This window comes from Mytilus edulis, chromosome 3 (genome assembly GCF_963676685.1).
Source record: "Mytilus edulis chromosome 3, xbMytEdul2.2, whole genome shotgun sequence".
Taxonomy (NCBI): Eukaryota; Metazoa; Mollusca; class Bivalvia; order Mytilida; family Mytilidae; genus Mytilus; species Mytilus edulis.
Window position 1 is genome coordinate 25,827,878 of NC_092346.1, and position 25,790 is coordinate 25,853,667.

General features: G+C 31.8%; 1 protein-coding gene across 50 annotated transcripts in view; it reads left to right on the plus strand.

Annotated features, from left to right (window-relative positions):
- Nucleotides 1-1,110: 1,110 nt before the first annotated feature.
- The window catches only part of LOC139514252 (uncharacterized), a 107,458-nt gene continuing 82,778 nt past the window's right edge, over nucleotides 1,111-25,790 (plus strand). For 49 of the 50 annotated variants that reach the window (XM_071303141.1, XM_071303166.1, XM_071303164.1 and 46 more), the window contains exons 1-25: nucleotides 1,127-1,166; nucleotides 2,950-3,364; nucleotides 4,199-4,342; nucleotides 10,163-10,306; nucleotides 10,635-10,775; nucleotides 11,160-11,300; nucleotides 11,762-11,902; nucleotides 13,740-13,841; nucleotides 14,278-15,375; nucleotides 15,716-15,766; nucleotides 16,184-16,357; nucleotides 17,343-17,483; nucleotides 17,842-17,982; nucleotides 18,302-18,442; nucleotides 18,779-18,919; nucleotides 19,181-19,327; nucleotides 19,697-19,837; nucleotides 21,173-21,313; nucleotides 21,696-21,839; nucleotides 22,356-22,496; nucleotides 23,583-23,723; nucleotides 23,945-24,088; nucleotides 24,429-24,569; nucleotides 25,103-25,246; nucleotides 25,480-25,620. In XM_071303141.1, the coding sequence (XP_071159242.1) occupies nucleotides 2,956-3,364; nucleotides 4,199-4,342; nucleotides 10,163-10,306; nucleotides 10,635-10,775; nucleotides 11,160-11,300; nucleotides 11,762-11,902; nucleotides 13,740-13,841; nucleotides 14,278-15,375; nucleotides 15,716-15,766; nucleotides 16,184-16,357; nucleotides 17,343-17,483; nucleotides 17,842-17,982; nucleotides 18,302-18,442; nucleotides 18,779-18,919; nucleotides 19,181-19,327; nucleotides 19,697-19,837; nucleotides 21,173-21,313; nucleotides 21,696-21,839; nucleotides 22,356-22,496; nucleotides 23,583-23,723; nucleotides 23,945-24,088; nucleotides 24,429-24,569; nucleotides 25,103-25,246; nucleotides 25,480-25,620 (4,534 nt within the window). In that variant the 5' untranslated portion in view covers nucleotides 1,127-1,166; nucleotides 2,950-2,955. Of the gene's footprint in view, nucleotides 1,167-2,949; nucleotides 3,365-4,198; nucleotides 4,343-10,162; nucleotides 10,307-10,634; nucleotides 10,776-11,159; nucleotides 11,301-11,761; nucleotides 11,903-13,739; nucleotides 13,842-14,277; nucleotides 15,376-15,715; nucleotides 15,767-16,183; nucleotides 16,358-17,342; nucleotides 17,484-17,841; nucleotides 17,983-18,301; nucleotides 18,443-18,778; nucleotides 18,920-19,180; nucleotides 19,328-19,696; nucleotides 19,838-21,172; nucleotides 21,314-21,695; nucleotides 21,840-22,355; nucleotides 22,497-23,582; nucleotides 23,724-23,944; nucleotides 24,089-24,428; nucleotides 24,570-25,102; nucleotides 25,247-25,479; nucleotides 25,621-25,790 lie in introns of all 50 variants that reach the window. The other variant, XM_071303195.1, reaches the window with a different exon arrangement.

A 25,790-nucleotide genomic window follows, 5' to 3' on the forward strand; every position in this document is an offset into this window, starting at 1 on the left:
TAATAAAATTAACGGTACCAATTTTCTTGCACCAGTTGCGCATTTCGACAATGCATGTCTCTTCAGTGATGTTCGTGACCAAAATATTTGAAATCCAAAGCTTATATAAAAGATGAAGAGCTATAATCCAAAAGGTCCAAAAAGTATAGCTTAATCCGTGAAAGGAATCAGAGCTTTGCATGAGGGAGATAAATTCCATAATTTATAATAATTTCTATCATTTTGTAACAGCAAAATTTTAATAACACAAAAAATCTATATATGGCATCAGACATTCATTTCGTTTAACACAGAACATAAGTCCCATTATGTACCTTTGGCTTTACAACAAAACCTGCAGATGGCAATAGTTTTTGCTTTCTTAGCATTTAACTAAAAAAAATTGTCTCAATCGTTTTAATACGATTGTCATACAAGTGATAGGTTTAGCGATTATTAAACCAGGTTCAATCCACCATTTTCTACATCAGGAATATGACAGTTGTTATCCATTCGTTTGATGTGTGTGAGCTTCTGATTTTGCCATTTGATAAGAGACTTTCCGTTTTGAATTTTCCTCAAAGTTCAATATGTTTGTGTTTTTACTGTTAAATCTAGTGAGAGAACTGAACAAATCAATTGCACAATGATCATGATAACTGTGTATAACGTAAAATAATGCGTAAAAGCATATTTGCCAAACAAACAATTTAATTTTTCGAATAAATAAACAATAACAATGTTTGGAAAATCTGATTAAATCTAAACAATAAATTATGATATAATTTTGCAACTGATTTAATATACATAAGTTTATGTCTGCATCTTTTCACGCATCCTACTTTGATTTTCTACTTAAACTGATTATGTTAATTACGAAACGACTGCGTGCACCAAATAGAATATTTTTACATAAACAAAATTCCACAGAAAAAGTACTTTACGCAAAAGGAGAGGTTCCATAAAGTTCCTATAAGAACGAGTGTCTGAAAATGTGAACCTTAACCTAGTCACCATATGTCACTTATATTTGCAAATGTTTATCATAATTCTAAGTAATCCTTTCATTTCGTCACATTTGAATATCCAATAAAATGTTTATGATGCAGGTTTGTTGGTATATAAAGAATTTAGAATGCCAGAGTCTGTGGTATTCATCCCATCACTGCATCTTCATCAACCGATAGGTAAGCTTTTCCGCCAAAATGTCCATGTTTGGAATATGAGAAAAAGGAGTTAATAGAAATTCATATTGGATGTAACAAGGATATAATCATTATATTCAGTGTTTCAGTTCACTGTTTAATGTGTTCTCAATTTGTGAGTATGTAACTGTTCAAGACATTTCAATAGCGGAACGGAAGAACACATTTTGACCGGTTTAGGCTATACTGATTGTCCTTTTAAATTTATAATCTCTTAAATTTTTTGATAAGTTTTGGATTTCATTTTTTTGGCTTATAGTTTGGCTAAGAGTATCACTGAAGATTATTATCGAAATAATCATCTGGTATAGAAGATACTATTAATTTAATATTTATTAAAAAAAAAGTTATAATAAGCATATTTTCTTGAACAGACAACAAGATGTTGGGTTTTATTTCTTAAAAGTCCATTTTTTTAGTTTCCATTTTCTAACAGTATCTTTGACTGTTTTGAAAGCGTGAAATAATTCTTTTCCGGTCCTCTCAAAATAAATTCAAAATAAGTGTGAAATGTTTAAGGTAGTGTTTGATATAGTTTTAAATATAATAAACTATGGCAGGTATGTTTTAACAAGTTAAATAAAATTGTGTTGTACATAATTTGATTTCGCATTTAAATGATTAATATTATCATTCAATTTTTTTTTACTTCGTTTTTCTTTCTTTTGTCTTTGTTGTCATTGATGCATTTGAAGATCTGGTTTAGAGATGATATTTGTTCTATTGTTTTAAAAATAATGAATTGATAGAGACCAACCGATTTACATGCTCTGTTCATACATATTTTTCTGCCAGGTTATCTTACATTTATCTCCATGTAACCCTGTTTTGTCTACACGTTTGTAGTGTTCCTGAATTTTGAAGCGACATTTTCGATACTAATAGTATTATTTACATTTCGATGTAATTTTTTTAAAAGATAATGTCAATTACTAATTAAGATCCTTAATGTATTTCGTATTATATACTCCATTTGGAAAGTATTACAAAGCGGAAGGAGGGATAATCATCTTACCTAGTACGAAGAATCTTTAATGTTCAGAACTTCATTACTGTTTAAAGTTGTTTTTGTTAGAGTGCATAAAACACGGAATTTCAAATAAAAGCATAGAAATTTTAAGCATGCAAGATGACATTTTTAATGCGACAAACTTAACTATACATGTTTCGAGAAAAAAACAAGAGATTTCAACATAGTAAACAATCTTAAACCCTTATCAAATTAAGTTGTTATAAAGTTATTTTAGTCAGTCATGAATATTTGAGTTGTTATTAAATAGTCCGTTTCTATGTATATCGGCGTTTGTTTTTGTTGCAGTTCAGTGTTTATGTTGTTCCGTTGTTTTTCTCTTATAGTTGATTGTTTCCCTCGATTTTAGTTTGATTTTGATAAATCGATTTATGTCTGCTGAACAGTGGTATACTACTGTTGCCTTTATCTATACTTACTTCTCCATAGTTTACATTGTGTCCCTTGCAATCTACATCATTAGCTTAGTTTATCAAAGTATACAGCAGTGATCCATATAGTTAAACAGTGTACATAAAAAATAAACCACAATCGTTTCCTAGCTTTGTTAGACCTAATCAAGAGATCATTCGACTATTTTCATACGTCCACCATTTCAGTGGGCCTATTTATTTGAATTTGCAACAAATTATGCCTAGATATATGTTATGATATGAGGATTGACGTATTTAAAGGGAAAATTAATGCTTATAACTATATTTCAACAGCGTCTTTATCTTATGATTTTTTTTTCAGGCAGTGATGAATATTTTAGGGCCCTTGCTTTTACTGGCCTTTGCCGGCCAGGTAAAAGCTTGGTGGGCACAACCTACTGGTTACGGAGGCGCACATGCACAAGCTTCTGCCCACGCATCTGCAACTGCACATGCATCTGGATATGGCGCAACACACACAGCAGGATACGGAGCTTCGACACATTCGTCAAGCTATGGAGGTGCACATGCTGCGGCCGCTGGTCAGCAGGGAGGGAACTATTCTCCACCGGGGTACGGATACGGCAGTTATACTAAAGCTGTTGACTGCGTAGTATCTGCCTGGGGTGCCTGGAGTCAACCCGATGCTAGTGGCTACTCTAGTCGTTTCAGACAAGTGAAAACAACGCCAACTAATGGTGGACGTAGTTGTCCAGGATTGGTTGAAACGAAACTTGGTAAGTCTTAGCAATAAAAATAATTTTATGTTTAAACGTGAGCCTAATCCAAATACGGATACTTTTTGACAAAATTGAAACATTTTCCTTTACAAACAAATGTTTAACAGTTCGTTAAAACTATTCTAAGAAACAAAGACATGGAGAACATGTTTTTCAAGAAAAGGACCAGTGTCATCAACATTGATAAAGTTTATTTTAAAAATTTAATATGCTTATAGTTATCAAAGGTACCAGGATTATAATTTAGTACGCCAGACGCGCGTTTCGTCTACATAAATGGCATTGAATACAATGATTCATTATTATTCGTTGGATACAAATTTCTTATGTTCCGTTGGTACAGGTGAACCACGATTTCAAATGGTCAACAAATTACAAATTTTATATACGCTTTGTATGCAGGAACTGGCAAATGAACGACATTAATTTCCAGGACAATCTAATTTTTCCTAAATCCACGAAAATTGATACTCACGGAAATAAATGAATCCACAGTATGCAACTTTTTATGCCTAAACTAGTCAAGAGACTTTAACAATCAAAAATCTAAAACCTAGTTTATATTTTCTTGAAATTATTCAATTCAAAATGCTAATAGCTTTTCTTGAAGCTAATAGTCACTGGAAACGAAACTGCTAAGGAAAATATAGTGATCTGATCAAACAACTGAACTTGACAACTTTAACGACATCCACATAAAACAATTTCTAAATAGCGAGTATAAATGAAAATACTATTACACGGGGGGGAAAAGAAGCATTGTTTTATCATAGAGATGAATTCTCTACGAGCTTCAGTCACTACATGTCTGTTTTTTTTTTATTCAAACAGTCACAATCGACTGCAAGATGGGGCCATGGGGCGACTGGGTTGCCATAGACGGCGCTCCTGGTAACTACAATCGAAAAAGGGACACATTGGTTCATCCACTTAACGGTGGTCAATCTTGTCCTCCTTGTACTGAATACAAAAGAGGTAAGGTTTTTTACATTTACAATTTCTATATTAAAGATATTATTCGGGGTATTGGTAGAAGCAGTTCTCTATACAGTCTCACTATTAAGTTACACTTATAATATATATATGTGTGTAATTTAGACAGATTTATTTTTTTTAAATCATAATATAGAGTAATGATTGAGGTATAGAGTTGTTTGTTATCTACCTTGTGTTGAACTATTGTTTACATATGAATGCACAATGATAAACCCAGAGTTCCCTTATTTAATTTTTAATGGTGCATGTGCATCTTCGAATATGAGAGAGGTTAACTGTCACTTTCCTTGATCACACAAGCCTTAACTAAAAAGTTCTTAGATAATTACATCATTTTTGCAAGGTTGTTGATGTCAAAAATATTTCATTTTTTGGAATAAATTTGTTATAATAAAATATTTGATATAGTCGATAGAAAGTACACCACATTTGACATTACTGAACTTAAGTGTCAAGATCATATATATTGATAAAAAAGAATAGGTGGTGGTTTCAATTTGTTAAAAAAATTATAAGCAAATAAAATATAATCTTTCCTGATCAAATCAACTTCTTAGCATACTAGATTTGAAAAAGGACCATGTTTGACGAAATGTTTTTGTGGGTTTCAACGACATATATTAATATAATCTACTTTATTCGTTGATGGCGACTGGTGTGTATCGTAACGTGTTAATTATATATATGTAATCTGTGTATGCTATATTGGCATTTGTTTTTGTTGCAATTCAGAAATACTGTTGTGTCATTGTTTTCCTCTTTTAGTTAATGTGTTTCCCTCGGTCTAAGTTTGTAACCCGGATTTGTTTTCTCTTGATTTGATTTATGACTTTTGAACAGCGGTATACTACTGTTGCCTTTATAAAGCTCATGTTTGCCAGTCTTTTTTTGATTATTTTTTCATGTTAAGGGTCTTTTACTTAATTATTCAATAACATCAACGGAACCATTTTTATTGGAACCAGATGCATTTCGACAATTTATGTTTCTTTATTAATGATCGAGGCAAACATATTTGAAAGTCAATAAACTAGTACAAACGTTGAAAAGCTGTTTGTATGGACGTAAAGGAGGTAGGCCTAGGTTAAGTAATATAAATCATAAAATTACTAGTAATCTGTTTGTGTCAACCATTTTCATAAATACATTTTGAGCTTCAAGGTTTAATAGATTATTTCCAATCCGTTTCAGGTAAATGCTTCAAACAAATTGATCAAACTTGGCTTTTATGAACGTATATGGGCGTTTTTTTTCAATAAAAACGTACTTTCTTGTCCCAGCCACTTTAAAAAAAATGTGTTTGATCTTTGCAAGTAATTTTTTGTGCAGTCAGTACATTGAATTAGATATAACATTTTTAAGCAAAGAAACAGTTTATTTTTTAGAGGGATTGATAAGATATTGATTCCTGAATGGTCCAAAACAACCAAAATGACATGTCCCTAGACCGCCTGTTCAACATTCATACTCTCAAATATCGTAAAAAAATGTAGAAATAAATATTAATTTTACTTAATATAAGTTCTTTAATAATTCAAAAGTATGTTTAGAGCCAACATATTTTAATAAACAGCTTTTAACATAGGATTTTTTATTTTAGAAGGTGTGTCCCTAACACAATGTCCACTACGAAACGAAGTCATTAAAACTTGCTTATAAACAGTTTTATAAAATCAATGTAATTTTTTGTTTGCAAGAGACATAAACATTAGGGTCTTACAAAAGAAGTGATGCTTTTAAAACGGCAATTAAACTGTTGGTAAGAAAAATTGAGCACATCAAATGGACCAGAGTGATGCCGTATTTTTGTAAATGTCCACTACGAAACGGGTCAAATCTCCTTCAGTAACTGGTTTTAAAATTATGAAAAAAATATCAGTGTACAGTTTAATAACGCTTTGATGAATACAGTCAGTCTTGTTACTATTGCAATATTGGGGTTGGGAGAAAAAAATAAAACATGTGAATACGTCCCCTACGAAACGGTCCCCTACGAAACAAGTTTGGGAGAAAAACGTTTCGTAGTGGACACTACCACTACCATGCAGTCTTTTTTACTCTTTTTTTTTTTCAATTATATTCGTGCAAAGCAAATAACAAAGGTTAGTTTCATGTAAGTTTTATTATGTTTTTATTAACATAGAATAGGGTTGATGTCAACTACGAAACTTTTTGTCCACTACGAAACGGTTTTGTCAACTACGAAACGCATCAAAATGTTCACTACGTAACATGAGTTGTACCTTCATATGTGAAGTACTGTCTAATCTTTATCGATAAAAAATGGTTTTCCAATTCAGAAAAAAATGAGATTTTCTAGTATATAAAATACACAAACTGGAATGTCTATAGGAAACATTTAAAATTGCAAAAATATATCTGTTTAGGAGCAGTTTTGTTTTTGTCCCCTACGAAACAGTACACAAAGATTATTTAAGATTGCACTTTTTGTTTACAAATAGGTCTATAATAGAGGTATTCAAAATAACTCTTGAAAATAAATTTTAGACTAGTTGATTTTCCATTTCTTTTAGGTCTGAAAGGAACGCTTTTATTGAAAAACGACCATAACTGATTTTAAGAGTTATCTCCCTGAACATCAGTATCGGATTACAACCATGTTCTTTGTCGTCCATAGATTATCAAATGCTTTAAAAAAATTTAGTTACCCATAATCTAACTACCAGTAAATTGTTGATAATATGCATTCTCAGTCATGTCAAAACTGGCTAAGAGTGCTTTTTAGATGTTTAAAAAGACAATATTTTTAACACACAGTTCAATGTTAAAATGAAAGAAAGCCGAACGCTATATTCCGTACCTGTTTCTATAAAAGGAATTATGATTATTAACTCATGGCCAGAACTGTTCTCGTTCAGATTGTTCTAAAGTACAAAATTACAACACAGCCACACTAATTTGCAAAAGGTAAATTCGACAAGAGATTCGAAAGCATCAATCCGATACATGTGCCTGATAGAGATGGTCAGGTAAAAAATAAATGTGTCATATGATCACTCTGCTTCTCAAAATACTTTATCCTAGAAACAACATTTTTCCTTGAAAGTTAGATTTATCAATTGACAACCATAGGTCGGCGAACTACGAATATAAAATGTAGATTATGCGTCACCAATAAATCTACTCTGCACATTCCGAAACGTATTCTAATGATTTGCAATATATTCATGACTTTACTTGCGCGTGTCAATAATAATGAAGTTTATCTAATAAAATGGAATTATATGATATCCTGTTAATTTTTATTGAGATGTTATTAGACAGAGTTAGGAGTTATAAAGGCGTTACCATACGTAACACGTTGCAGAACTAGCCATTGAAAATTAACGATTTAGAGAGACTTTTATGTGACAAATATACAGTTGAAATGAACTTAGCATAAAGTGCCGACGTACACGACTATATAACTAGTATCAATTACGTGTTAGAAGCACTTCAACTTGATTTCATATATATTGCAAAAAATTATAAAAATGAAGTTACTTGAAATATCGACCTTTGAAATCGTCATCGGGCTAAAAATTTCTGTTGAATTGAAAGATTTTTTTTTCTAGATAGTCGATTCATTTGATAGTTTATGAGGCTTCTAATTTAGAACAATAATTTAGTTTGCATAATTGCAATGTTCGTATTAAATGATCAGTTTTTGCTTTAAAACACTGCGATATCAGTTATGATCAACATTACTGTTGAATTATTCTTTATCAGTTTCAGCGAAGGAATTTTATATGGCTGCCGATAAAACAGTTGAAATAAAATCATTCATTATTTGCTTTCATGTAATTTTGATACATTATGCAAACAAATGAATAATGAACGATTTGCATTTGTGGAAGTTTTGAATAGAAATAGATAACTCTGTTCCTGTGACCAATATGGTACAATAATTTGAAGCATAAATTTATTAGAAAAAAATATATTCCTTTAAAAAAGATGTTAATCAAATCCAATTTCTACTATTACCTTTAACATTTTGTTTATTCTTAATATTGTTAAGTAGCTATATATAGTGCATTTAAAAAAAATGTTGTTTTTTTTTCATTTCCGTATTTCTTGATGAAATAATGCTTTGAAAGTCAAATTCTCTGGACATAGAGCGTAATATTTTAGATAATTGCACATATATATACATATTCCTATATGAAAACAAATAAGTCTAAATTGTAATCTTTTAGTAATACGAAAAATTCCCTAGAAACTTTAGAGATCATGTCTATATTTGTAATTGTTTTGGATTTCTATTCTTTTGGTCTTGATAAAAGTTATGTAAGAAAGACGTGGCATTCGCACGGAAATGAGAAGCATATGTTTGTTTTCCAATCTTTCAAACATGCGATATTAAATTGTATATAAATGCCTGAATGCAAAATCTATATTAAAAAAAAGTATTATGCAGTTTCTAATTACATTGAAAATATATAACTCAAAACATTACTTTATGTTGAAAATATAACAGCTTTCAATTGTGATTTAGCAAAATAAGAAAATGAATATAAATGAGAAATTTTCATCGTCCGTTTTAGAAGACATTCCCTTATGCTTAATTGATTTTGAATTGAAAATTCCGACAGTATGTAGATTTTTTATCCAACCCACATATGTTGCCAATATTAAAACGTTGAATTAACGGGGTCTTTCTTTAAAACTAATCGACGAAAATCTGTTACAAAATACTAAAACTCTATTTATTAAAGAAGAATGTCAATAAAAAAGAAAGAAAATAAGTAGTATTTATATCCTAACTCATGAAAACATCCATGTTAACTAATAAATGTCATTTACATGCATATTCAGTGACATGTAGACATTCCTATGCATAACTGCAGACTGTTTACACGTTTGTCTGTGTTTAATCCTTACTTTATATCATAAAGTGTCTCATAAAAATTGCAAACAAAAGTGTAAAGAAAAAAAAATTATTTTAATAAATCAACATTCATAAACTCGCCTTAGAAAAATATACTAACGCTTATACAATTATCGGGTTACTATCCGTACTGATCTGTGTCCACACTTGTTTTGATAAAAATTAAAAAAACATAATCCATTCTCAATTTTATTTATACATAGATTTTAATCAAACAAACAAAAAACATATGCACGAAACACATAGAACATTGGATCTATTTATGAAATTACATGAGTTAAAATTATTTTTTTAAAGCCAATTAAAAACTATTGGAGAAACGATAACTATATATAGATATCGGAAGTTGTGGTATGAGTGCCAATGAGACAACTCTCCATCCTAGTAACAATTTATAACTTAACCAATATACATTTTTAGCACAAAAAACACACGACGATATAAAGTTCATATCAAAAACTCTTACAAACACACTTAATTAACAAATAAGGGTATAATGGGCTAAAATCTTAACTCCACTAATGGCAGTACTATAGATGATACAATCTATATAAAAAAAGTTTTAAAGTTATTAGGGATACGGTAAGAGACCATTTCGTTGTAAAAATCCTGCTTACATTCTTAAAAGGAGTTTGCTAATTGTGGTATAGTAATCACTTAATTAACGGTGGAAGATATGCAGAGAATAATAACAAAACGAATGATTTTAATGACATCTGATTTCATACTCGTAATTAGTCCAACATTTTTACATGCAGTCCAAATCAACTTAGTTTTAATTATCAAGTGACTACAAGATATGAATTTAATTATGCAATAAGTTTAACTTTTAACTCCACATTTGACTCAATAGATTTTCTAACTGCAAATGGAATATATATTAAAAACTGTTTTATCTCTCTTTTAACTAGTCAAGGTCGATTGTGTAGTTAGCCCATGGGGAAGCTGGTCATCCACTCCCGATGAGTCAGGACACGTTGTGAGGTATAGAAAGGTTGTACAGTATCCACTGAATGGAGCTGGCCCTTGTCCTCATATAGAGGAATACCGAGCAGGTAAAGTCATCAGATTAAAAAAAAATTCAAATGTTTGTAAATGTTCATGATAATGATAAATATCAATGATAGTGGTATATCATCTTTTGTTAACACGTTTGCTGCTGTATTCAAAATACTTACTCTCAATTGACGTGATCTTGAATAATACTATAAGTATAAGACAATCAAGATTATCAAAATGAAGGAAAAAAATGTCTGTCCGGAGAGTTTTTCTTGGTTTATATTAATCTTGAATGCTCAAACTAAAAGATTGTGTATTTTTGTATCAGATAAACTGCTATTATTGACCGCTTAACCGAATGCGTTTCTTTTTATTTCCTAACAGTCCCATTGCCTTGTCTTGTATGCGAGTGGTCAAAATGGAGCGAAGTAGACGAGACGGGAACAATCTACAGATCCAGGAAGGTTATTAGACCAGGCATGAACGGAGGAAAAGGTTGCCCACCTCTTATTGAAATCAAAAAAGGTAAACTCATCTACTGATTACTCAAACTAAAATGGAAATATTATTTTAAGTATAAACAAAAGAGGAAGCTTTCAAAGTTATCAATGTAAATTGTTGTACAAATAAGAGGGAAAATAAAAAGAAATATCGTATCTACTCTATAAGAGGAACTGAGCGTGGTCTAGAGAATAAATAATAATGTCCACCCAATCAATATCCATACCCTGATATAACAGACGTGGATGAAAACTAAGATTAACTAAAGATAACTAGTTTGAATAAAGAGAAATGAAAAATTCGGCTTGTGTGTTTTTTTTTAAAGGGGGCGACATTGTTTATTCCGACAAACTAAAATCCGAACTATCCACTTTAAAAATGTAATAATATCAAAAACCTTTTTAATAGTTCCATTGCCATGCATCGTCAATCCATGGACTGAATGGGCTGGCCCTGACCATACCGGAACCATGTACAGAACCAGATGTGTAAGACGTCCTGCCCTAAATGGTGGCACAGCTTGTCCAGCCTTGATTGAAATGAAAAAGGGTATGTACTTCTTTTCTTAAACAGAAATAGAAATGATTGGGAGAAACTATTCGACGTTCTTAATCAGCTATGCCGTTATTTCAGACAAATATGCAAAAAAATCAAATGAGAATATGAGAAAAAAAAACGTAATATAACTTACAATTAATTTCATTGAAAATTCTTTTAAGGAATAGCTCCTGTTGTTTTTAATTATAATGCTTCTGGCCATTTACTCGAATCATATATATAGATGTATGTTTAAAGTTGGATTGCAGCTACACTTTTAATATGTTTTAAGGATATATGACATATATCTGAAAATGAGTTTATATTCTGTATAAATCTTCTAAACGAAAACCAATCTTATATTATCTTTCTGTAGTGAGATTATTATTTGAAATCGTATAAATTACAATGGAATTATTCCAAGAATTAGATTATTGAAACATGTTGATAAAAATTATTTATCAATTTTATAGTTCCTCTTCCTTGTATTGTTGGTCCTTGGAGCAGTTGGTCAGTGCCAGACGACACGGGTACCAGGTCACGAATCAGATTTGTACAAAGACCCCCTATAAACGGAGGTCATGCATGTCCTGAATTAATACAACTTGGACAAGGTTAGTATAGTATGCGTAAACATTTCCAATATATTTATATGAATGCATGATGTGCTTTGTTTTTTAAATTGTAGCATCATTTTCGTCTGTTCCACTCACTGAAAACTCGAATTCATTAATTTCAGTAACACTTTTCTTTGACAGTGTATTATCAGATTAGTGCGCATCACCAATAAACATGTGTGCGCAAACACATTACTTTGTTGCTTCTTATGTCAGCTTGCTGTCTAGTTCATTCCGCGCGCGGCTCAGAGCTCAGACTACCTGTAAATTAATGTTATATTGTCGATTTATAAAACATGAACATGAAGTATTTGAATGTAATCTCTCTCAAGTTTTTTTTCATTTTCTTTTTACAAACAACAAACTTTTTATTTAATTTTGAACAAGCACTTAGACAGTTAAATCCGGAATTCCCTTTATCTGTTCCGATACATACTTTGTTACTTAGAAAATTGACATCCGGTAAGAAAGGTTTGCGAAATTCGATGTTTTGAAAAATGACTATTTTATTACCACGGTGATAGATACCATTTCAGACAAAAGTCAGGTATGGAAGTTAATAATATGAGTCAAGTTTTACCCGAGTTTTATATGCCAGTAATTGTAACATGAGACAGGTAATAGCCGTTATACCTGTCTCATATTACAATTACTGGCATATACATTAATAATTTACAAATTCAGTTTTCAACAAATTTATATAATGGAGAAGAACAGAAAATACCTGTAAAAGACTTATGTATTGCTAAAATGATGAGTATATATATTGGCTTTTCTAATGTTAAAAGGGATTCTGTAATTTTGTAAAGTATCACTTAGGTCTTGAACACCACAAATATAAAAACCTCGATAAAAACTGATCTTTTTAATAGAATTCATGGCCAATCCTAGAGCAAAGTTTGTAAAACAGCATCATAAGCTATTCTTTTTTTTTGTATTTTTATTATTATTATAACAAGAATAACTTAAAATATAATTATATTTTAACTTTTGAATGTAAATAACAATGAATAAATGAAGTATATCCCTTTTTAGCGCTTTTTCTAGATGGCACAAATTATTGATGTATTATAAATTTGCTTATATATAAGAGCATACCCGTAGCCAGGGGGGTTCGGGGGGATTCAGACGAAACCCCCCCCCCCCCCCCCCTTGAAAACAAATAAGCACTGTTAAAGTCAATGTTCTGTTCGAATTGTGACTGTTAAAGTCGAGTTTGTGTGTCCAAGGAACCCCCCCTTGGAAATTCCTGGCTACGGGCCTGAAGAGAGTCACTCTTGACTTGCTAATAATTCAATTCATTTCAAATATGTATTGTCATAAAAACTCTATACAATATCTGACAAATTATATGAATACAAACATACAAAAATGTACTGTAAATTCAGGAATTATTGCAATGTTTTTATTCTTGCGAAACATGTGACAGGGTTATGGTCGCAATAGATAAAACTTGCATTTTGAAATTTTTTATATGAATCAAGCCATATTTTTCTGAATATCGCAAAAATTCAAATCGCATTTTAGTCTAAAATGACAAAATCGCAATAATAAATGCACGCAATAATTTCTGAATTTACAGTACACAAAATACATTTCACAAACAAAACCATAGGACAACATATTTCATAAAACATAAAATGTTAAAAAAGCAATACAATGTATTTATATATATATATATATATATATATGTATAACTGCATAGATTGTAGATGTCCAGTCCAAATTAAAAAATATTTAACCTCCAAATTTTTACTTTTATTGTTTTGAGTTATGCACTTTATACAATGATCTACAACGTAATATTTCAGAGAAATGTGTATTTGCATTTCAGGTCATTCAGGTTTGGGTGGGCTTCACCCAGGCCTAGGCCCTGATGGACGCGCGCTAGCAAATAGACTTCCTAATTTAGGAGGAGTGCATAGCGGGCCAGGAGGTAAAATTTTTATTATGTATGAATGAATAATTTAGAAATTAAGATAAAATAAAGAAAATCATTTGAAATTGAAAATTTCCTCCTATAATTAGTTTAGAAAAAATAATTTGATTAGATGGAGTTGAAAAAGATATTTTAGCATTTGATGATGCTAGTAATCATTTTTGTAAACTGTTGATTACCAGTTAAGGTCCCTGATAGTATCATATTTATTCATGATTTAAAAAACTAATTACTATTTATTTATAAAACAGTTTAAATAAAATACCTGATTTTAGACTTAACATAGTTATTTTTGTAACAAAACATAACAAATCAATGCCACAGTAAATGTATGAATTAGATAAAAATAATGTAGTGAAAATACAAATTCATGTTGTTCCAAGACATGTATATATATGCAGATACCACTTGACTAGTTTCAACTGTTTTATAGGACCTCATTCTGGTCAAAATGGCCCATGGCCTAGTGGATTTGGTGGCCCTAATGGGTTTGGACCTGGCAATGGATTAGGTCCAGGCGGTAATGGACTAGGACCAGGAGGTAATGGATTAGGACCAAATGGACTGCCTGCAGGACATGGACTTGGACCTAATGGATTAGGTCCTGGATCAGGATTTGGACCAGATGGGCATGGATTCCCACTTGGACTTGGACATGGAGGACCTGGATCAGGACCAGGAGGACCATTTGGACCTGGGCAACCATTTGGACCAGGAGGACAATTTGGACCAGGAGGACAATTTGGACCAGGAGGACCTGGATCAGGACCAGGAGGACCATTTGGACCTGGGGGACCATTTGGACCAGGAGGACCATTTGGACCAGGAGGACAATTTGGACCAGGACACGGACCTGGAGGAGAACCATTTGGACCAGGGGGACCATTTGGACCTGGTGGACCATTTGGACCAGGAGGAGAATTTGGACCAGGAGGACCTGGATCAGGACCAGGAGGACCATTTGGACCTGGGGGACCATTTGGACCAGGGGGACCATTTGGACCAGGAGGAGAATTTGGACCAGAAAACAGTGGACCTGGAGGACCATTTGGACAAGGGGGACCATTCGGACCAGGGGGACCATTCGGGCCAGGAGGAGAATTTGGACCAGGATCAGGACCTGGATCAAGACCAGGAGGACCATTTGGACCTGGGGGACCATTTGGACCAGGGGGACCATTTGGGCCAGGAGGAGAATTTGGACCAGAAAACAATGGACCTGGAGGACCCTTTGGACCAGGGGGACCATTTGGACCTGGAGGACCATTTGGACCTGGATCAAGACCAGGAGGACCATTTGGACCTGGGGGACCATTTGCACCAGGTGGACCATTTGGACCAGGAGGAGAATTTGGACCAGAAAACAGTGGACCTGGAGGACCATTTGGACCAGGGGGACCATTTGGACCAGGAGGGCAATTTGGACCAGGACATGGAGGACCTGGAGGAGGACCATCTAGAAATAGGGGAGGACCAGGAAATGGAAGAGGACCATTTGGACCAGGAAATGGGAGAGGACCTGGAAGAGGAGGTAAATTTTGAGTGAAAGTTCCAGTTTTATCCATGAAGTATCTTATGTGATGATGTGTCCCTAGCAATAGTACAGAATTTTTCACAACAAATATTGATGATTCTTTTTTAAAGATTGTCATAGATGAACTTCATGACAATTGTAAAGAAATTTGTAGACTTCACATTTCACACTATCTTCTCCTTTGAATGAACTGCTATTATTTTTTTTTTTAAATAACAAATATCCAAAAAGGTGAAAATCAACAAAATATGTAGTGGTAAAGTGCTTTGGTTTAAACTAAAAAAGAAAGTACATATATGTATTGTTCACAAATGATATTTATTCTATGTTTTAACAGGTCCACTTAGTGGAAGAAATAATTTAGGCCCTGGAAATACAGGGCTTGAAGGTAAATTTGTTTAAATTTGTTCACTTTGATCATTTTTTTAATCATATATATTTCATTTAAATCTATTTTTAAAGATACATGTATATAATTAAAAGATTAGTAGTGAGACACTAAAACTTAATTTGATTTTTTAAATAATTTATTATTTTATTAGTGAGAAATTAATTTTATAATATTTATTTGTTATTTGAGCGAATTAAATTTTTGTATGTTATTTTTATGGACATTTTTTTTTTTATTATTCTTCCTGAAGTGCAGTATGTAGAATTTAACATGTTTTAAGTTAAAATAAAGATTAGCAAAAAAATGATTTTATTTATATGAATAGTTGTTTCCAACAAGGTGTTTTGTAAGAAACATTGAAAGTTAATGAAACTTTCCTGACAAACGTTTGCTAATCTATTCATATTTTTTCAGGTCCGCTTACTGGTCCACTTGCTAATATTTTCCCCGATGGATTGTCGGGAAACCCAAATATGACTGCTTTATGTGCGCTTTGCGATAAAAGCAATCTTACTGGTCCCTTTGGCCCAGGCAATGGGCAGGGACCTGGCGACGGCACAGGAGCGCAACCTGGAGATGGCAAAGCAGGTAAACACTGAAATTTGATTTATAAATGTTTGCAGGTGAATCAGACAATAAATTTGTATGTATCTAGATGGTAAGCAATACAGATGAAAAGGTATAATTTGTGATGACATTGTTTTCCTTTCAGCCTTAGAGTTTAATTTTAATTAAACACTTAATACATTAATGCACCAAAGTTCAGGTTCAGTCAAAAAGCTATCTTGCTACGTTTGGGTATAAATCTTCTATTAAACAGGTATTTTAATTTTGTAAGCTTATAGCATTTTGATTTAACGACTAATGTATCACTTATGCAATAAACAGAGAGATATTTCAAACTTAATAATCATTAAAAAAAAAAATTCTGGTCGCTTTTAAAAGTGTTTCTGTGTCCTGAAAATGTCATCTCTGCAATGAGGATTCAGCTTAATCTTTATGATTTGATACAAAGTTATCTCTGCTTTCTGGGGGAGACTAACCTATTCACAGCAACAGAGATGTGGAGGATATGCAAATATTTTTAATATCATTGTCAAGTTTAGTTAGAATTACATGCGGTTAATAATAATTGCATGTGGTTTATAATAATTACATGTGGTTAATAATAATTACATGTCGTTAATAATAATTACATGTGGTTAATAATAGTTCTTGGTGTGTTAGGCCCTGGCAATATTAACAGTCTGTATTGAAACCATAGAGATAAAAACGATTCATATGAAATGAAAAATTAGATAACATGTTTCAACACAAAATTGGAACAAATTTTGACTGCCAGTATGGCCCACAGGAAAGATATGGAAACTTAGGGGTTCCGAAAAATTTAGTCTCAGCATTGACTTCTCATGTTAGTCTACTCTATAACAAGAGATACTCACTGGTTACCAGGAATATTTTTTTAGTAAAGGGCATTATTTGTAAATAAGTCCTTTTCAAAGTAAAGGTAAGGAGTAAGGAATAAAGGAAAGATTAGATACTGAAGCTTACTGTCTCATTTTATTATTTACAGTACCATTGGATTGTATTACTAGTCCTTGGGGATCATGGAGTGGACCAGATCAAACGGGAACCTTTTCTCGAGTCAGATTCGTAAAGAGACCTCCTATTAATGGTGGAAAGAAATGTCCCGACCTCATTGAACAAAAGAAAGGTACAAATATGTTTACAAACATTTGTTACTGGTTATGTTCTTTGATAGCAACCTTGAAATTTTATAACTCATTTATGTTTCAACTACACTTTTTGAAAGTAGTAAATTTTAGTTGAATTGTTTCAAGAAGCTTTTTCCCTAACTCTGTAAATCTTGTTTCATGGTCCTCATTTATATCAAGAAATAAATCACCTAATTCTTAGAGAGGAAGCCATATTTTATTAATCAGTTCAACAAATATTACTTTAATTGTGAAAAAGCAGAAAAATAACCTCTAGCTAGTTTTAATATTATTGTGATAAACTATTTAAAATCTTTTGTTTTGACTTAATAATTAATATCATTTTTTTTCTGTCAGTTGCTCTTGACTGCATTGTCAGTGACTGGGCACCATGGACTAAACCGGATCAAACTGGAACCATTACACGTATCCGTATGCAAGTCAGACCTTCTGTCAATGGTGGAAAAGATTGTCCAAACATGATAGAATCCAAGAAAGGTTTGTGCAATTTTATAAATTCTAAACGAATATTAAATGAAAATTACACATACTTTAAAAGTATCCATGAAAGTTTTTGAATTCTCTACTTACACTACAAAATTGTTTGTTATGTTTTTAATTATTAATTGTAGTGGATGTATTGTAACTGTATTTTTACTGTACTTATATTTTTAAGATTCTTATTAGTAAAATATTTTCACCAAAAAAATTCTAAAAGTAAGAAAATAGGTCAAAAGTTGAACAGTACATTTGGCAATGGAGATCTTTAAAAGCTGAAAATGTTTTAAACAATTTATTTCTCATTCTCTTTTTGTAGAACCCTTACCATGTATTGTTGGCGAATGGGGACCATGGAGTGCTACAGATAACACTGGTGGCTCTTCTCGTATTCGTAAAGTTGTCAGAATCAACATTAATGGCGGACCTGAATGTCCAGAGTTGATTGAAAATAAGAATAGTATGTAACTGATTTGGTATAGAACTATTTACTAATATTCTTAAGACAATTATTTAACACTCAAATCAAAAATTAAATGCAAAGGACGTAGTAAGTATTTGACCAAAAGGGGTCTTCAAGGTATGAAAAATATTAACTTATATCAAATGGTATGCATTTATGAACAGCAAATTGCACACAAATTCCCTGATATAAATTTTTTTTCCTATTGAGATATTATATTCATCATTATCTAAAAGTCATTACTCCACCAATTTAATCTAATTTTCATTGTTTCTTCACCAGTTCTTGCTAAATTTTCAAAACTTTTTTTTTAAGTTTGAATTTTAATTTCAGATCCATTGCCATGTATTATGTCTACCTGGTCTAGCTGGGTTGGTCCTGATGCTTCTGGTACTTTGTATAGATACAGACATGTCGCTAGACCATCAATGAATGGTGGAGAAAAATGTGATGATCTCATTGAGCTTAAGAAAGGTAAAGTTCTGGACAATGTTTAAGTTATTTATAACAGAGATGTAAGAATGTATAGTTGTAGTTGTAAGCCGTGTTTTTTTATTATATTTTAAAAAGAGACTACTGATCAGTTAAACAGTTAGTAATTTTCTGTGCATTTTTATTCAATAAGCTATTCTGAATTTAGTTTTTTCTATTAGTGTGTCTGATATGATGTAAAGGCGACCTGCAAAATTGTCATATCAAAAAATATGAGTTTCAACATAAGTATTTCAATTACAGGACCACTTCCATGTATCATGTCGGACTGGACCGCATGGAGTGCACCTGATGCTACAGGATCAAGATACAGAGTAAGATATGTTATCAGACCTGCATTGAATGGAGGCAAAGAATGTGAAGATGATGATCTCATGGATACTAGCAAAGGTTAGAATTGTTTTGGCATATAAAAAAGTCATTTATATTCAAGCATTGGCTTTCTTGAAAACCTAAACAAATAGATGTTAAAAAATGAAAATTATTAGTAGCTCACAATTAAGGAAATGAAAAATTACAATGATAAAATTTGGTGTATGTGTTATTGTTTCTGCAAAAAGACATGATACAAATTCTCATTCCCTTAAGCTCTAAATTAAGCTCTTACTGCTACCTTATCCATTTCGTATTTCACATTTTCTCCATTTACAAAAAGATGTGTCCATTTTCAACGTCTTCTTATATTTTCATGGGCTTGTTTTGCAATCTTAGAGATGTCTAGAATAGACTTTATCTACTTTTTTTTATTTCTAATTTCAGTTCCACTACCATGTATTATGTCTGAATGGACCACATGGAGTGCACCTGATGCCACAGGAACCAAATACAGAGTAAGATACATGATCAGACCTCCACTTAATGGAGGGGAGAAATGTGACGACCTCATTGAGATTGGCAAAGGTAAGTTTATATCATTCGTGATTTAAACAAGTTGAAAATATATCATGATGGCAATCAAACATCATAACTTGGAAGAAAACTGACAACATTGTAATCAAAAGAAATTTGATAATAAGACATAAAACAACAGTGTATATGCATTTAGTAGTGGCAGTCCCAATTGATGGCAGACATACACTTATTTTCACATCTGATCATGATTTAATCCTGTGCATGCCCAGAACAGGTATAAGGTTATTTTAGTCCAGTCAATCTAGCATAAATTTGACTCTAACCCGAAAGTAATTGCAACAGAAGATTTTTAAGTTTTATTCTTTAGCATTATACCCCAAATATACACAGAAAAAAGTCCCATAAAATCTAACTTGAGGAAGACTTAAAAAATCACCATTTAAAATTCCTATGGAGATTTGCATTGAACAGGGAGATAACTCTTGCAAAAAAAGGCAGAAATATCAATATAAATTGATACAAAATTATAACTTTACCGCTTCTATTCATCAGAATGTACTGATTCTTGATTTTTTAGCTGTCTTAAGGGTATAACAAACAACTCAAAAGGTGTTTCCATATCTTTTATCAGGCTATAATCTAGATTTCGTAATTCATTAGTTGACCATTTATTGAATTTTTCTACATGTCTAGGTAAAGAATCTCAAATTTAATAAAAATAAGTGAGCATGTATTCTTCTTTTTGTGGTTTAAAGTTTCTTTAGATAAGTAAGTTGCTGAAAAAATATAATATACAGATATAAACAATACCAAATTTTCACATTATTTTTTCAAAATGGTCACAAAGCTTCAAATTTGCAATTTCTTTAATGAAAAATGCACGAAAAAAAAACAACTACCCATAACATTTCGGTTTTATACATTTCATGAGCAGAAGATTATATAGTTTAGTCAAATGCAAACTTATAACCCCATCAAAGTATCCTACTTTACATAAATTTCAAGAAAAACAACCAAAAACTGACCAAAAAAGACTCATTTTTGCAAGAGTTATCTCCCCTTCCAATGTGAATTTTCATAGGAAATTAAAAATGCTGATTTTGAGTTTTCCTCAAGTTAGATTTTATGGGACTTTTTTCTGTGTATATAAAGGACATAATGCTATAGATTAGACCTAAAACATTTTCTGTTGCAATTAGTTTGAGGTTAAATCTTAGTTTGACTGGACTATTTGATAAGCCGAAAAAAATGGATAATATTTTAGAAAAAAAAATTCTCAATACTTTCATTTCTAGGATAATGAAGATGAACAGTTAAAATATATTGTAAGACTATTCACTTTGTCTAGTTATTTATCATTACACATACATTTGCTTTTTATAGTACCTCTGCCATGTATCATGGGTCCATGGTCTAGTTGGGTCGGACCTGACCAGACTGGAACTATGTACAGATACAGACAAGTAATTAGACCAGCTCTTAATGGTGGTGAAAAATGTGATGACTTGATGACAGTCAAGAAAGGTAGGAATTAGTTTTTCATTACTTAATATTAGCCAGTTCAGAAACCATTTATCCATTAACCACTTTTTAAGTGCATTTTATTGCTAGTGGCCAGTTCTAAAATAGTGTTTTTCGCATAACTTATCTATGTTCTTCAACTGATCCAATAAAAGAGAAACTGTATAAAAAAATTAACTGAACAGTTTTTAGAGTAATAAGATAACACTTGTATGATTTTGGATGTATGTAGCTATATAGTGATGTTTTGCCAAACTTCTAAAAGTATCTATCTATATTTTCACCTCTATATCATTTTCTCTGAACATTTTATTTCCTGGTTTGCCTGTTTGTTTAAAAACAGAATTTAAAGCATTTTGATAATTTACTGATTTCTGCTTTGCAGTCTCTCTACCATGTATTGTTGGGGACTGGACTGCCTGGAGTCAACCAGATCAATCTGGATCTAGATACAGGTTTAGACCAGTGCTTCGTCCAGCTCTTAATGGTGGAAAAGATTGTCCAGAAGAACTAATTGACACTACCAAAGGTGAGTTGTTGCAAAAAAGATTGTAAATTTATTTTTTATCAAATTTTATTTCTGATAATTTTGATATTTCACCTGCAATGTGGATGGGTGAGCTTGATGGAATAGTATTCAATAATCCAGTCCATTATTCAAGATGGCCACAGTGAGACTATAATTGTCTAGAACAATTTTGATTGGTTGATATTTTAGTCAATTGTTATAATCACTATCTTATTGAATTTCTTCTTTTGAATTGAAATGATTAATTTTTATGTAACAAAAAGTGTTACATAAGCTGAAACATTATAAAGCATTTTTTTCATTCACAAGTCGATCATTACATGAAGTAAAAAGATTGATACTCTTCTGAGAGAGCCCTAATAATTCAACAGTAGTATAAATGTTGATGTGTGAACTTTTTAAAATTGAGTATACAAATTTGTTTTTAATTTATTTATTTTTTTTAACATTTGAAAATATTTTATTTTTAGATGACACAATACTGTAGTCTTGATTGAATAATATTTCTGTTTTCAGTACCTCTGCCATGTATCATGAGTGATTGGAGTAGCTGGGTAGGACCAGATGCTACAGGAACCATGTACAGAGTCAGATATGTAATCAGACCTGATCTCAATGGTGGAAAGAAATGTGATGATCTTCTCGAACTCAAGAAAGGTACTTAACCACTAGATCTATGGTTGAAAGATTTTTTTTATATCTTGATTCAAATGACATTACTTAAGATTTTTTCTTTTTAAAATCTCATATCCAGAAGGGATAAAATTGGTCACTACATGTAAATTGTGTGTACCATGAAGCATAACTACTTATAAGGTGGTACCTTACACTTTAACTAAAATTAATTTGGCTCGTTTAATTTTCTTAAAATTTTGAAAAAGTATTTAAGACCCTTTGACAAAAATATAAAATTTCAAACAATTTGAACCAACTGTTTTATAAGAAAAATAACAATGGTTATATAGCAGTTTGACAAACACTTATTTTGATCATTGAGAAGCTTAATATTCCCTTATGAACAAAACGTCATTAAAACGTTCTGCTGATTTTACAGAGTTATCTCCCTGTAGTGTTAGGTACCACCTTAAAGAAAAACAAATGATATGGAGTATCCTTCCATGACACAAAATCAGTTAATGCACAACCAAAAAAAACCACACACACAAGTAGCTAAGGAACAGGATTTTATTGCTGTTTGTTCTTCATCTCAAAGTTACATTGAGACCTTCAACACGGAGAAAAACAAACTCTCACCTCACTGCAAGTTTAAGACAGCCCTGGCTTCAGCCATCTGTTTGCCTATAGATTGTAAACATGAGTCACTGTTGCTATATGAAAATATACAGGATCTGATTTTCAAGAAGAGTATACTTTGGAAATTTTTTTCCAATAAAGGTGTTCAAATAGCTTGAGAATATTTTTTTTTGAAGATTGAGATTTATTTATCCAGTTTGACAAATACTGTTTGAAAACCTGTACATTTGTTTTCTTCATGTTGATTGGATAGGAGAGAATTGCCCTGACTTTCTGTAGTTTGATAAGAAGCATAATGCTAATTTCTATTGTTCAAGATGCATGTTTCTTGAATAACATTATCCAGTATTCTAGTGACCAAAAGATTGGAACAACCCCATGCCAGAAATATTTTTTTTCTTTGAACACATCAATCTTTGATGGTCAACCCTCAGGAAGTTTAAACATTCGATGAACTACATTAAATTATAAAATGTTTGTTATCTTCAGTACCACTGCCATGTATCATGGGTCCATGGACTGAATGGAGTAAACCTGATGAATCTGGAACCAGATACAGAGTTAGACCAATGCTAAGACCTGCACTAAATGGTGGAAAAGAATGTGATGACCTTCTTCAAATTGGCAAAGGTAAAATCATGAAGTTATTATTAGCTAAAAGGAGTCCTTAAGATGATCATGTTAGGTCTTATTTTGAAAAGGATGTTGAGGCTTAATTGACCTTTTAAATTCACTGAAAAAAAATTGCATGATTACATATAATTCGTCTAAATAAGGGTTTTCAGAATAAAAAAATATGATACAGTTTTATAATGCAATTTTACATAAAACTGTGTCTTTTTTTTCTTCAGTACCACTACCATGTATCATGTCTGACTGGACCGCATGGAGTGCACCTGATGCCTCTGGAGCTAGTTACAGAGTAAGATATGTGATCAGACCTGACTTGAATGGTGGAAAGAAATGTGATGATGATCTTCTTCAAATTAACAAAGGTATTTATGACGTACAGTAAAACAAATAAAGTTCTCTTGTTACAAATCATTCATTTTGAACCACCCTGTACATCAAAATGGACATTTATCTAGTTTTTCTTGCTTACAATTTCCATAAAATTAATAAAAAAAAAAAGGAAGTCTATATGTGATTGAACAGTTAAGTATAACATAATTGTGAAATGGTTGGTAATTTCTAAAGTTTATGGCTTCCTAAATAGTCTGACAGAAAAGAACTCATTCTGAGGATAATAATGTAAAAACAACTACACGAATTTCCCTCTTTCTAAAATGATCTGACTATTTTATTTTATAATAATGCTCACTTTTACTTTTACAGAACCACTACCATGTATCATGTCTGACTGGTCTAGCTGGGTTGGACCTGATGCTTCAGGAACCAGATACAGAGTAAGATATGTCATAAGACCTGCTTTGAATGGTGGAAAAGAATGTGAAGACCTCATCCAAATCGGCAAAGGTAAACAGATTTTGTTATGTCTCCTACATTATATTGCAAACAGATGAATGTATGTGCTGAAGATTATTAAAAAATGTATGTTTAGAACACTGCAATAGTTATCATATAATGCAAATCAGCAATATAAAAATAGAAATATTGTCTAGAGGTCAACATAATGTCTTGAACAATGGATACATGTCTACATTAAGTCAAACTCCAAATCCTCCTGAGTTTAGAGTATAGTCATGAATTAATGAAATACAGGATAGTTGTAAAAGGATATTTGTGATGCCAGAATACTAATATATTTATGAGATTACATCAGAGTTCATTTTTGGAACAAATTTTGGTGTTCAATAATTGATATGTATATGACATATCTTTTCCCTCCTCCAAAGTTGATGATAACTCATGCTTCAATCTGGTAGCAGAAGGGTTTAACATTATAATGAGATTTCCACTTGATACTTTTTAGTGTTTTGTTTGGATCCAACTACTTAAACATCAATTAATTATGAACAGTTTCTTAATTGTTTCCTTTCCAATTTCAGTACCATTGCCATGCATTGTCAGCGATTGGACCGAATGGACTAAACCTGATGCCAGTGGAGCGTCATACAGAGTAAGATATGTGATCAGACCTGGTTTGAATGGTGGAAAGGATTGTCCAGAAGATGTTATGCAACTTAAGAAAGGTAAATAAAAGTGACTAATTGAATGTCTAAGGAGTCAATTTGTAATCGGAGTACTTTATATATAATAGTTATGTGTAATTTGGCTAGTCCCATTTATCAGTTATTTCATAAAGAATCATCTTTTTTGCTAACTGCAACAAATGCCACTAGCTAGAAAACTTAATTTTTGTCAGGTGAAAAAATCTAATCAGCTTATAATGCATATTTTAAAATATAATCAAACTTTATTTCAGAACCACTGCCATGTATCATGAGTGAATGGACAGCATGGAGTTCACCTGATGAAACAGGAACCACATACAGAGTAAGATATGTAATCAGACCTGCTCTCAATGGTGGCAAAGAATGTGAAGATCTTTTACAACTCAACAAAGGTACTATTATTGTTATAAATGGACGACATGTTGCAACTTATATGTTTTGTCTATAAGAGAATACATTTTATAAGTAAGAATGAAGAAACTGAATTGAACCTAATTTTGATAAATGAAGGATTTTTGATATTGCATATGAATTACAAAAGCTTATATCTAATGTATACCAG